Source organism: Tauraco erythrolophus, chromosome 2, assembly GCF_009769465.1.
Source record: "Tauraco erythrolophus isolate bTauEry1 chromosome 2, bTauEry1.pri, whole genome shotgun sequence".
In the NCBI taxonomy this organism is placed as follows: domain Eukaryota; kingdom Metazoa; phylum Chordata; class Aves; order Musophagiformes; family Musophagidae; genus Tauraco; species Tauraco erythrolophus.
The window spans coordinates 84,158,494-84,170,774 of NC_141466.1; the positions used below are offsets into that span (position 1 = coordinate 84,158,494).

At 37.9% G+C, this 12,281-nt stretch overlaps 1 protein-coding gene across 1 annotated transcript in view; it reads right to left on the minus strand.

The window, feature by feature from the left end:
• The window catches only part of WDR27 (WD repeat domain 27), an 81,202-nt gene extending 69,274 nt beyond the window's left edge, over positions 1 to 11,928 (minus strand). Inside the window, exons 1-8 of the mRNA XM_086626038.1 lie at positions 11,746 to 11,928; positions 10,921 to 11,062; positions 7,892 to 8,016; positions 7,308 to 7,421; positions 5,261 to 5,312; positions 4,323 to 4,393; positions 3,324 to 3,438; positions 2,150 to 2,282 (exon numbers count right to left, since the gene is read on the minus strand). Of these exons, the coding sequence (XP_086482164.1) occupies positions 2,150 to 2,282; positions 3,324 to 3,438; positions 4,323 to 4,393; positions 5,261 to 5,312; positions 7,308 to 7,421; positions 7,892 to 8,016; positions 10,921 to 11,062; positions 11,746 to 11,928 (935 nt within the window). The remainder of the gene's footprint in view (positions 1 to 2,149; positions 2,283 to 3,323; positions 3,439 to 4,322; positions 4,394 to 5,260; positions 5,313 to 7,307; positions 7,422 to 7,891; positions 8,017 to 10,920; positions 11,063 to 11,745) is intronic.
• Positions 11,929 to 12,281: the final 353 nt, after the last annotated feature.

The following is a 12,281-nucleotide window of genomic DNA, read 5'->3' on the forward strand; positions in this document are numbered from 1 at the left end:
ATAGTGGCTTAATACTTTTTTTTTTTTTAATATAAAAAAATCCACAGAAACAGTTAGATACTTTAAAAATCAGACAGGAAAAGACAGTTTCAGTTCTGGTTTGTGATACTTTTATGTGCTCTGTATAGTTTTATTTGTGGTTTGCACTAGTTTCATGCATGGCAGTAACAGACTGATTTAATTTTTTATTTCTTTGAATTATTTATAAAGAAGTAGCATTATCAAGTTATTATGAACAATGATATCAAGTGACATATACAAGAAGTTGTTCTCACACCCACTTTACAATAATAAAATTCCATCCACTGTGATGAAATTACTCAACATCAAAAAGCTTAGGGAAGTATAAGACCCATAATTTTTTGCACATCAGTGTTGCAAAAATGTTTTATTATTGCATTTCATTGCAGACAGGAAAACTGGTAAATCAGGGATTGCTTAGTTGTTAAAACAAATCTGAACCACCTGCTAAAACCAACACATTGTAATTTTAAAAATAAACAGAAAAATACTGCTAAAAAACAAAACATAATGGAACTAGATTAATAGTAAGGATTTAACAGTCGTGGTTGTTTATAAGCAGAACAAAACTTCCAACTGTGATGCAATAGCTAAAAGGGTAAATAGTCCTTACATGTACAATGCCAGGCAGTATCAGGTGGGTATTGAAAAGTGATGTTATCTCAATTCAGAAAAAAGGGCATTGAAAAATAAATGAGACTGAATTTCAGAAAAAGTTCAGAAGTAAATGTTAAAAATGTTACAGAAAACGTGCCTTATACAAGTTACAAACTATTTTACCCAGAAGTGTAGAGATAACTTGGTCATGAGCTATAATTTGCTATGCAAGGAGGGAACTTGATAGTAGCTGGCTCTAGACTATCAGAATAAAAAACATACTAAGACCCAGTAACGGTACATGAAGAAAACAGGGTGATTCAGACTAGAAATAAAATAGAATGAGACAGTTGCTGGAACAACTTAATTACAGACGTGGTGGATTCTTCATGACTGGAAAACTAGACATCTATAAAGATGTGCTGTAGTTCAATTCAGACGTTTTGATCAAGACAAAGTTTTGTTGATTTGAGAATGGTATTATACAAGCAATAAGACTAACTGACTGTAATAATTCATTTTCTGGCCTTAGAGTTCTGACATTCCATCAAAGTATGTCTGAGATATACATCATAAAAATCACCATTTCCTTCCTCTCTATGGTAGTCCTTCTGAAAAAGAAGGCATTGTGAAAATAACTGTTTGCTATTAAGTACTTCAGTTTGACATAAAGACAAATAAAATGATCCAGGACTGCTGGATATTTTTTCTTCTCTGTTTATCAAAAATTGTTTATATATCTAAAAAGAGGATTAATCAGTTATTCCTGTGCAACCCACCATAAGGCAAAGGGTGGAACAAGTGTTTCCTAGAAGACAATGTGGCTAATAATAAACATTAATAATAAAACATTTATGCAAATGAAAATTATAAAAAACAACAAAAACAAGTTGTTGTGAAACATGAAACATTTCTCGTGGCGGTATCCTGGACAGATCCCCAGGTGTCTGATAATATGGATAAACTTCTCTTCAGGAAAGAAACGCAAGAAAAGGACTAATTGAGGTATCTCTCCTCTACCTGGCCAACCAATTCCATGGGAAAGAGTAAAACCATCATGTTTTGAAACACCTGCCTCTCTGACAGAAGTTTCACTAGAACAGGTTGCATAGTTCAAAAGTTATCTAAACTTGGGAGGCAAACTGACATAGGCACACACTGCATCAGACTTATGTCCTTCAGAAAATAAACTAAAAATAAATTTGGATTTTTCATTCTAGTTGGCTTCTTAATTATTTTTTTAACTGATCTTCCCCGATCAACTGCTATTAATAGATGTTAAAATCGATATTCCCAATGCCATTTTTATAAAATTACTTTTAGAGTAGAAATCAGGTTTAACTTTATATCAATTTGTGTATATCACCTAAGAGTAGGCCACCAAAACTTGCAGATTACTAAGTACTTTCTTTGATTTTCCTATTGCATTGAATAACAAATAGTAAATTGCAGTGAAAATAATCCAAGAACCAATAGGAACTCCTAGGAATAGATTCCAGCCAAATATTTGGTGGTATTTTAAAGAACTTACGTGTTTTCTTCATTATGGAAACATACTAAAAAGTCGCAGTGTTCAATTAAGAGGATAGGCAATGATGTTTCCACTGATCCTTCTGATCTCACATTGTTTGTTTTGCAAAGCTTGGAAGTATTTCGCCCTTCACCTAAGAAAGACAACAATACTATCTATCAAAAAACAATTAAATAGGGGAAACAGGTAGGATTTAAGAGAGAATCAGTAGTAGTAAAGCAGCATGAACTAAGACCACACTCAAAAATCTTCTGTTTCAAAAGATGGATATAACTTAAGAGCCAGCCCTCGTGAAATATCTTTCCTCATTATTGTTATTTTTAGTACCATCTTCTGTCAAATACATAGAGATAAAATCCAAAGAGCCTACTCAAGGACTAAAAAGGAGTTGGTGGAATTTAGGTGTGTTCATCTCAAAAAGTGACTCTCAAAGCCATGTTCCAACAACCCTTAAATACACTGGGTGCTTTTCCACTTAGCTGGAAAATTTCTTTGACACTAAAGTTACAATATAATCCAAAAACAAAATGGAAAGCCACCTCAGTTTCATCTTCCCAAGGAGTAGCCAATTCATTATGCATGTGCAGATCACATCTAGGAACTACTAGCAGCAAATTCAGCATTAGCCACAGACGCTGCATCACTCTATCGCAAACATCTAAAGATGAAAGTGACATCCATTTATTTTAAATAATAACCAGAAGCGTATCAGTCTTTCTCGTTAGGTTTGGACTTTAGGATTTAAAAAAAAAAAAAAAGAGAGAGAGAGAGAGAGTTTCCTAGAAGCTTCAAAGGTAACTGAGAAATGGTACTCCATTTAGACAATGGATAAATTTTTAGACATTGATTCTGTTCTCACTTAAGCCTTGGGCAATGACTTCAATAAAAACCAAATATTTAATAGTTCACATTATGCAATATTTTATAAGCAGATGCCTTGGCCAAGATTATATTACAGACATACATGTATAATTCTTTCCAGATATGTCAAATAATTCCTTCCAGATATGCCAATACTCAGCTTCATATCAGCTTCAGTAAGAATTCCATGCCACAGTCTGAGACTCATAACTCTATCACTTATAACAAATTCTCAAAGTATAAAAAGCACACACTCAGTAGCCAACAACAACTAGAGTATATCATATACAGCATTCTAGAAGCACTGTGCTACCTATTTGTTTTCTAGATTTCCACATTTTATTGCAGAATTTCTCTTGCTTTTTCTTTAAGTTTATACGTGTCACACAACGGTAATTATGATCACGGATTAAACTGAAGATCCATAGCTGCAAGAAGAAGAAAAGACAATTGCATTAGCCTTTTGACACTAAACATAAAGCTTGCATGAATGTGAACTAAAGGTCCAATATTTAAAACTGTTGTTGTAATTAATAGATTTTTATATCTGGAATCTCACTGAGACCAGAAATTTGATTATATGCATTTCTAAGATTATCAAAGGATATATTCAATATTAGCAAAAGCAGCCATTATCGATTTGAACTGCACATCTAATTCCCACATGTTCAGTTCTTGGAAAAAAACTCCTCCTCTAAGACTATTTCCCACATTTAAAAATCACATGGTAACCTGCATGTAATTGCTCACTGAGTAATGTACATGAATTTCATTCATACCTTTCTCTTTTTAGGCACCACTATAGTTAATTCGCAATTCACTGAACAGTAACACTGAAGGAAAACAGCTGGAAAATCTCATGTAAATATATTCTTAACACTAAATTAAGGAGGAGGTGTAATGCATATTCACATTTATCACATTTTTATTAGGATTCTAACATACTGGCATCATAGTCTCTTCCATTTACTGTCATGTGTTTCATTGTTTGGCCAAAATAGAAGAATCCCATTTTTCACCTTTTTTCTTTTAAAACAGATATATTTATAGCCTCTCAGTGTACTCCTCTTATATAATCACTGATTGTGCTCTTAAAAAGTTAACCAGTTTTCAGGGAAAGGTTCCCATTTTGTAATAGAGATCTTATATGTCATATATGGTTTATACACAAAGCATTGAATTATGCTTACTAAAATAACTATTGTAACAGTTCAAAACATGTATGCAGATTGTGAAGCTTTTTTATAGACAGATACATTAATAATAGCTGACTGTTTTGACATAGAGACTAAGTTTAATGGGTAACTCTTACCTGTCCCTCAGCAGATCCAGTGATAATCTGTTTATTTTCTTCATCAATTAGCAGACTTAGCAAAGGAAATGCTGTTCCAAAAAAGATAAAATTATTTCCAGACTAGACACAAATCAGATATTTAATTAAAATACATGATTCGAAATTGAATCCTCCTATTCGTAAAGACCGGTGAAAAAAACCCTGACTGCCATTCTTACCGTTGCACAATGCTTTTTCTGCCTTTGTGTTGCTATGGGCTTTCCATTTGCAGGTCTGTGCCCTGCCTTTCACCCAAGCTGCCATGGCAGTGGCAACCTCCATGCAGCTCAGGCCTCCAGAGTGCGTTCAATCACCACTAACAGGACCACAAGCAGGAAGAGCAACAAAAAGGGAGTTTGAACAGGTCCTGTTGAAAACTATATGGTTCCTGTAGGAAAAGTGCTATTGGAGGAGGGGTCCCTGCTGCACTAGAGGCAATGCTTGCCCTCCTCCTCTTCTCTCCTTTTGCTCTCATTTTTCCACAAAAGTAGCTTTCACTTCTACAGTCAATATATGCCATCAGCTACAGACATTGCTAATAAATCTACATATGGTATATTTAGAGTATTTCCTTCCATGTCATATACAAAACTTGAAAGTAGCACACAGTACGCAGACAGTGGAACTGTACCTACAAAACAAGAGAGGTCCATTTGCGTCTCAGCAGATGGCAACAAGCACATGCACACCCTGTACAAAAAGAGCTGTCTATGAAAGTACACTAAAACTATCTACCCAGAAGTACAATTCAAAGGAAAATATGTTTACTACTGGCTTTAAAGGATATGTTTACCACTAGCTAGTCTAGTAGAATTATTTTCACATAATTAACTAAATACGTCTATAATAATTTTATAGTATTGTTTAGAGAGAGAGATTTTTGTTATGAAATAGTATATATAAAAAAGAAAACTTACCTGTTAATATTCCTGACTGATACATTAACTGGCCAGTAGAATAGTTCCACACCTTTAGAGAAAAATAAATAGATAGATAGATAGATAGATAGATAGATAGATAGATAGATAGATAAAGATAGGCACCTACTTAGATCTTTAAGGAAAACACAAATTCCAACGGCCATCATGTGGTGAAAATTAAGAACTGCAGCCATCGAAAGTGATGCAATATGGTAAGGATTTTTTTCAGTATTTTTGGTTTAATTGATAAGTATCCTTAGTGAAAAAGGTGAAACCTCATCTGGTATGGATGCACAAAGTAATTAGAAGCACTTATTATCATCTTTGCTTAGGTTGATATCTTAGTGATTTGAGTTAAATTAAAGAAAAGACATACTGGAACTGTCTCTAGTTTTCACACAGAGAGCTTGCATAATTTCACAATTTTTGTATTGGGCTCTGGCAGAAGAGGTCATTATTAATAATGATACTTATTATGATCTATAGACCTACATATAAGTCAATTTTCATTATTAACATGACTGCTTATAAGTGATGTATTCTATGCTTAATACTTGATTAAGAAAGCTAAATAAAACAAATTTTTCCCCTTTTGTTGGTACTTCTATGAGCCTTCCTCTCCACAAATATTTCTGCATTTATCATAGTTATAACAGCTGGGATTCAAAAAATCACAGCCAGACAATCCCTGCTTTCTAAACACGGCTATGAGTCTTTGTTTAGCTCCCAAACTTTTCTCTTTGTTCATGTTTTATTTCTCTCTGAGCGTAAACATCTTTCTTGTGAAAAGCTCCTTCCTAAGATCTTGTTTCACAAATTTATCTGAAGACATTCTCACCTGTTTCACTTCTTTAACCAAGTAAAAGGGCTAAGGGAACATAAGGTTTTGAACACTGTAAGTCCTGCAGTCCCAAAACTATCATAGACTCCAGTATGGCTGCCCTCAGGGAATTACCCCTGATCTACAGAATCAGGCAGAGAAAATAAAGCTTGAAGACTTACTGAATTATTTGAGAGACTTGCAAAATATTTTCATTTGATTATCATTTTAGTCCCAACATTTATTGAGGTTAAAAAACCCACAATATATTCATTGGGATTTTGTATAATTTATCAATTCTTCATTAAATTATTATGAAGAAGCATATCGTTCTTTTCCTTCAGTCATTTTTAGCTTGATTTAATTCCTTAGATCAACATATTAAATAAGAAGCAATCAATCTGAAAGTCAGAATTATTAAGATTTCCTATAACTCCAATTCAATCTTTGCATTTTTTTGTCCAAGACCAGGGCAAAACTCAAAATCACATTTTTTCCAGAACAAATAGTCATATAAAAAATAAATTGGGGAAAAAAATTAATACAGCAAATTTTATTTTTTCTTTAGGTTGTAGAATCAAATGTTGGGCTTTGTTTAGAATCATATTGAGGACAATCAGTAGTAGACTAAACTGTACCTAATGAAGGTACCCACTCCAGTATCTCCTGGAAGATACACCTGGGTTCACTCAGGCTCCTTGTTCCTCTTCACTGTCTAAGTTGTCTTCAGTTGTCATCACGCACAGCAGCAGTAATCTATGGTGTCCTCATTTGAATGTTGTCTTGCAAAATATCCTACCAGTATCCAATAACCTAGCCATTGCATGCAATAACCTAAGCTAATATTCCTGAGAGGGAAAATTCCAATCAATGTCAGCAGACTCAAAGTGAAATGCTTTCACTCAGTTCAGCATACTGAAACTCTTCAGTTACAACCAAACTAATAAAAATATTTTATTTCCATTTGCCAGATGATAATAATCATCAAAGTTAACATATCACTGTAGAAAGTTTTGATTATATAAAACATACATTGTTATTTTCAAAAAGAGCAATTAATTTTTACAGTAATTTCCCAAGCAACTCTAGAATAGTGTCTTGATCTCTATAAGGTCAAAGATATTTTTTGCTTAACCTTCAAAAACATTTTAAAGGGAAAAAAAGACCACTTCCCGTATTCACTAAATTATATTTTTTAGAAGTCCAGCTCTACAATTTCCTTGCCTTAAAGGTTCTGTCTTCTGACACTGATATAAGCGTACTTTTCTCCCATGTGCAAAAATCAGCAGCAGTCACTGGAGCCAGGTGACCATTCAATTCAGCTAGTATAGCTTCATTCTGTAATTAGTCAAGTCAAAACAAAAACAGAATAGATTTCAAACTAAAAATTAAAATTAGTTAAAAGTTATGAAAATTAATAACTTGTTAAAAATGGTCAGATTTTGATTGCAAATATTAATTCAATAAGATTTTTCTTATTGAAACTGGAGCCATGTATATAATCCTGCTGACAAAACCACTACACATTACATTTGCTTATTCAGAATGATTGATACAGGAATAATTTTTCAGATGTCTTCAGAATGTTTTCTTCTTCTAAGTTACTGAGATTGCTTCACTTCAACATTTTTAATCTAGTCTTCTATGTATATGATGCATTATCAAGTAGTAGCTCATAATTGTTTCCATTTATATGAGAAAAATGAATGGTTTTGCTTAATTATTCTGACATCTGTGTCACAATTTTATTTGAAAGTGAATAAATTAAAGAAATACCAGCACCATGGCTACGAAGAATGGTATCTCACCTTTGCACTTAACATGTAGATCTGATTTCCAGCACATACTGCCACTTGTTGATCATCTGGATTAAATCTTACGTGAAGCACCATTCCCAAAAGAGTTCCTATGGAAATTCCTCGAGGTGTTAACCCTGCAGCAATTTTATTGTTATTGAGCCTCAATGAAATATAAAAGTCTGGTGCAGAGAGATTCTTAGGAACTTTGCATAGCAGTTATATAATCACAGAGCTATCCTAGTTTCCGTCATGATAATGTACCGAACAACCCACAGTTTAATTATACCAGGCTATTGAAAATCAAAGCACAGAAGTATGCACCAGCAAGATTCCTCCATCTGCCTGGTTGCCTAGACATGATCTAGTACTCTTTGAGATGCTACTACTAAGTGTACCCATCAAATCTTCCATGGAAGACTGCCAGAGACAGGATTTTTGGAAGAGAGTGATGTGCTCAAGGAACCCAGTGACACATTCATTTTGGAGGTAAGAAACCCAGAAAAACAGGGGTTTGAAAAATACTTCTTCCAGGAGAATATCTCAGCCACTCAGCCATCAAGCAAGGGGGGCTCTCCTTCTGTTGGTTTTAATTCTTCTGTGAGAAAGGGCTGAAAGAGGAAATACACCACTAAATATCATTACAGAGTCGGATGATCAGACAAGCTTTGAGAACAGGTTCATGTTTCATCCCTCTCTTCACAACATCATTCTGGTCATCTCACTGGTCCAAGCAGTGGGTTTCTGCAGATCCCTATTTTATCATGCTGCCTTAAACTATGCGAGGAGATTTTGGATATCTCATTAAATTTTGGGATTTCATAGGTGACAAATTAACTAGGACACAGGCACAACAACTATATGTGTCCTCTTCTAGGTTTTATCCTAGATGCTATGGAGTGTTTCTGCAATTGATTAATGTGTCAAGATCTACCAGGATGATAGATAAAGAACTCCTTAACTACCTTGATATAGTTGGTAAAAATATGGTCAGAGAAAACATGCCCAGACTGTGCAGAGCACAGTTTGGGGAGAGAAAGACTACACAGCATCTGGTGAAGAGCCTGTGGATAGAGAGAAAAAGAGAAGGAAAAAATCCAGCAGCAGAAAATCTGGCTTTCAAACGTATTTGTATTAAAAGTACACATACCCTTTATCTGTCTGCTACTGACTGTTTGTTTCTATCTTCCCTTTTTCTTTTTTTCTTCCAAATTCCCATTGTATGGAACTTTGATTCTCTATGTTAATCTTACATGTATTAAAAAATAACAATGACATTTGTTCTTAAAATGTACACTTTTCTTTACAAGAATAATTTTCATAATACGTAGATTTGCAAATTCAATATAGAGTAGAGTAAAAGAGACAACTCCCACACAGTAAATCATAGGCAAATCTCTGACTACAGGTAACAAGGAGGAAGCTTTTAATAGTGTTGGACAATGCCATGTGACTCTTAATATTTACACCAAAGGGGTACTGTAATACCTCTAAATTATGCCATAACAATATATTTTGTCATTGGACTCCAGTAAGCTTCAAGGTCTTGCTCCCTTTCTTTCTCTTTCATCATTCCTCTACTTTCCAATTGACTTAAGCTTGAAGAGGAGTTAGCATTGTTGCCTAGAATCTAACTCCATTTGTTGAGGCTCTAAATCAAGATGGTGATCAGGATGGTGATTCAAGGGCATGTAGTGATAGGACAAGGGGCAATGGCTTTAAACTGAAAGAGGGGAGATTTCGACTGGATATAAGGAAGAAATTCTTCACTCTGAGAGTGGTGAGGCACTGGAACAGGTTGCCCAGAGAAGTTGTGGATGCCCCATCCCTGGAAGTGTTCAAGGCCAGGTTGGATGAGGCTTTGAGCAACCTCGTGTAGTGGAGGGTGTCCTTGCCCATGGAAGGGAGGTTGGAACTAGATGATCTTTGAGGTCCTTCCAACCCAAACCATTCTTGATTCTATGATTCTATGATACTAGAACTTCTGATTTCTTTGTGTTAAGTCATTGTAACTCTCTTTCACTCATGCACTCTCCTCCCAGATTGGACACTCACATTGCTCACAAACACACAGAGGACACCAGTGTTTCAGACAGCGGCAGAGAAGAGGCAGGACCAGACAAAGCAGCATGTAAAACACTAGTTTTACAGATATTCCAGAAAAGGTAGCGTTTAGTTCTTTTGGCATTGAATGCTTAGTTACGCAGTGCTATGTGTAGCATATTGAGAGTCACATGGCATTGTCCAACTGCTACGACTAAAAACTGCTGTTGCTTTTGTTCCACAGTGGTAGAATGATAGAATCATAGAATGGTTAGGGCCGGAAGGGACCTTCAAAGGTCATCTAGTCCAACCCCCCTGCAAGGAACAGGGATATCTCAAACTAGATCAGGTTGCTCAGGGCCTCATTCAACCTGGCCTTGAACGTCTCCAGGGATGGAGCATCCACCACCTCTCTGGGCAACCTGTTCCAGTGTTCTACAACTCTCAAGAACTCCACTGCCTTTGCAGTGCTCCGCTGCCTTCCCGTGGAGGTTGCCAGCACTGGAGGTTGCCAGTCCTCCTGCCCAGCACCTTGCCCAGCTCCCGGTGCCGCCCGACTTGGGCACCCCCAGCCCAGCCCAGCTCGGCGTCCGTCGCAGGGCTGCACCCGCCTGGGGTGGGCGCTCCGGTGGGCACTCGGGAGCACGGCGGATGTTAATGGAGGGTCTTCTGAGGGGATGTGATGACCAGAGTGGCTGGACTACCTGCCTGGTACAGCTTGGCACTGCCTGAGAAGAGCAATAGAGAAGCAAAGCACTATTTATCACTGTTAGGGCTGCTGAATCCGAGTGGCTAATGCGTGCTGCTCAGAAATACCAATCTTCTGATAGAAGTAGTAGTGGAAGAAAAGGAGGTGTTGGGGAGTTATCTTCTAATGTGGTCGATGCTCGGAGACTGGCTGGGCATTGGTCTGCTTGTAGGAGGCGGTTCGTGACTGCCTTTGCATCACTTCTTTTTAAAATATATAAAATGTGTATGCTATATAAATAATACTCTACCTTCCTGCACTTTCTGTGTGCATTCATCGAGATTCCACACTATCACACATTCACGAGAAGCAGAGCAGACAAGAAGTGGGTCGGTTTTACTTCCAAATGACACTGCAGAAATTGGGTAATGATGTCCTGACAAACGTAATGACTGACAAACGCAGATAAAGAGGAGTTAAATGAGTCACTTCAAACTAACATTATGAACAACACAAAACTACAAATGGATAATGTGCATGAAATTAACGAAACAATAATAAATTTTTCATTGTGCTTTGAAAAAAAACTTCATCGACTACAATGTAACTGTACTGAGTCTGTCTGGGATAGGGTCAATTTTCCTCATAGCAGCTTGCATGGTGCAGTGCTTTGAATTTTGATACAAAAACAGTGTTAAAAACACACTAATGTTTTGGCTATTGCCAAAAAGTGCTTGCACAGCATCAACGTTTTCTCTTTTTCTCTATCTCATCTCCCCACCCCCAGTGAATAGGCTGGGGGGTGCACAAGAGACTGGGAAAGAGACTTTTTTCCTCTTTCCTTCCACTGTTAAACTATCTTTATCTCAACCTGTGACTTCTCACTTTTGCCCGTCCGATTCTCTTCCCCACTCTGCTGGGAAGGAGTGAGTGGGCAACCAGCCAGGGGTCAATTCACCACAATAGCTTATATTATTCTCATCACAATAAAAAAGCTCATAACAAATGCTAGCATATTCCTAGTGTTAAAGTGAAACTTGACGCTCCTACACTACCTCCAAGTATTTTGTTTATATCTTCCTTTTTAGTCTCCTTTTTAAGTATCAGCCTCTAAAGAGACATGTTCTCTGTTTACCTGAGCAGTCGCCGTATTCCAGACGCGTAACTCATTTTGATTCAACGGGAAAGCACAATGATGGTGACTACACGCCAGCTGAACAAGGCACTCTGACAGTTTGGATTTAAACAAGTGTTTTTCGCAGACAACGTCAGGATCGCAGCTTCTTCCAGGCGAGCAGCCGTCCCCGTCACCTTCCATCCTACCGCGGAAAAGGGCCCCGCAGAGGAGGCTTCGGCTCACCGGTTGCCTCCGTAATTACCCGGGACAACGCGAGGGGTCCCGGGGCCACACGGCCTGCCGCGGGGGCACCCGGAAGGGTCCGCCCGGTTCCGCGCCCTCGGGACGGGACAAGGCGGCCCGCGCCCCACCTGGCCCCACAGCCCGGCCCCGCCACCCCCCTCCGCCGCCCGACGGCCGGCCGGTAACCAGGGCGGGCCGCGGCGCCGCCGGCCGCGCGGCGGGCGGGACGGCCGTCCCTCGCCTGCGCAGCGCGGCGGGCCCGAGGCGGGCAGCGGCTGAGCGCGAGCCGAGCGGCTGCCCCGGCGCCGCGG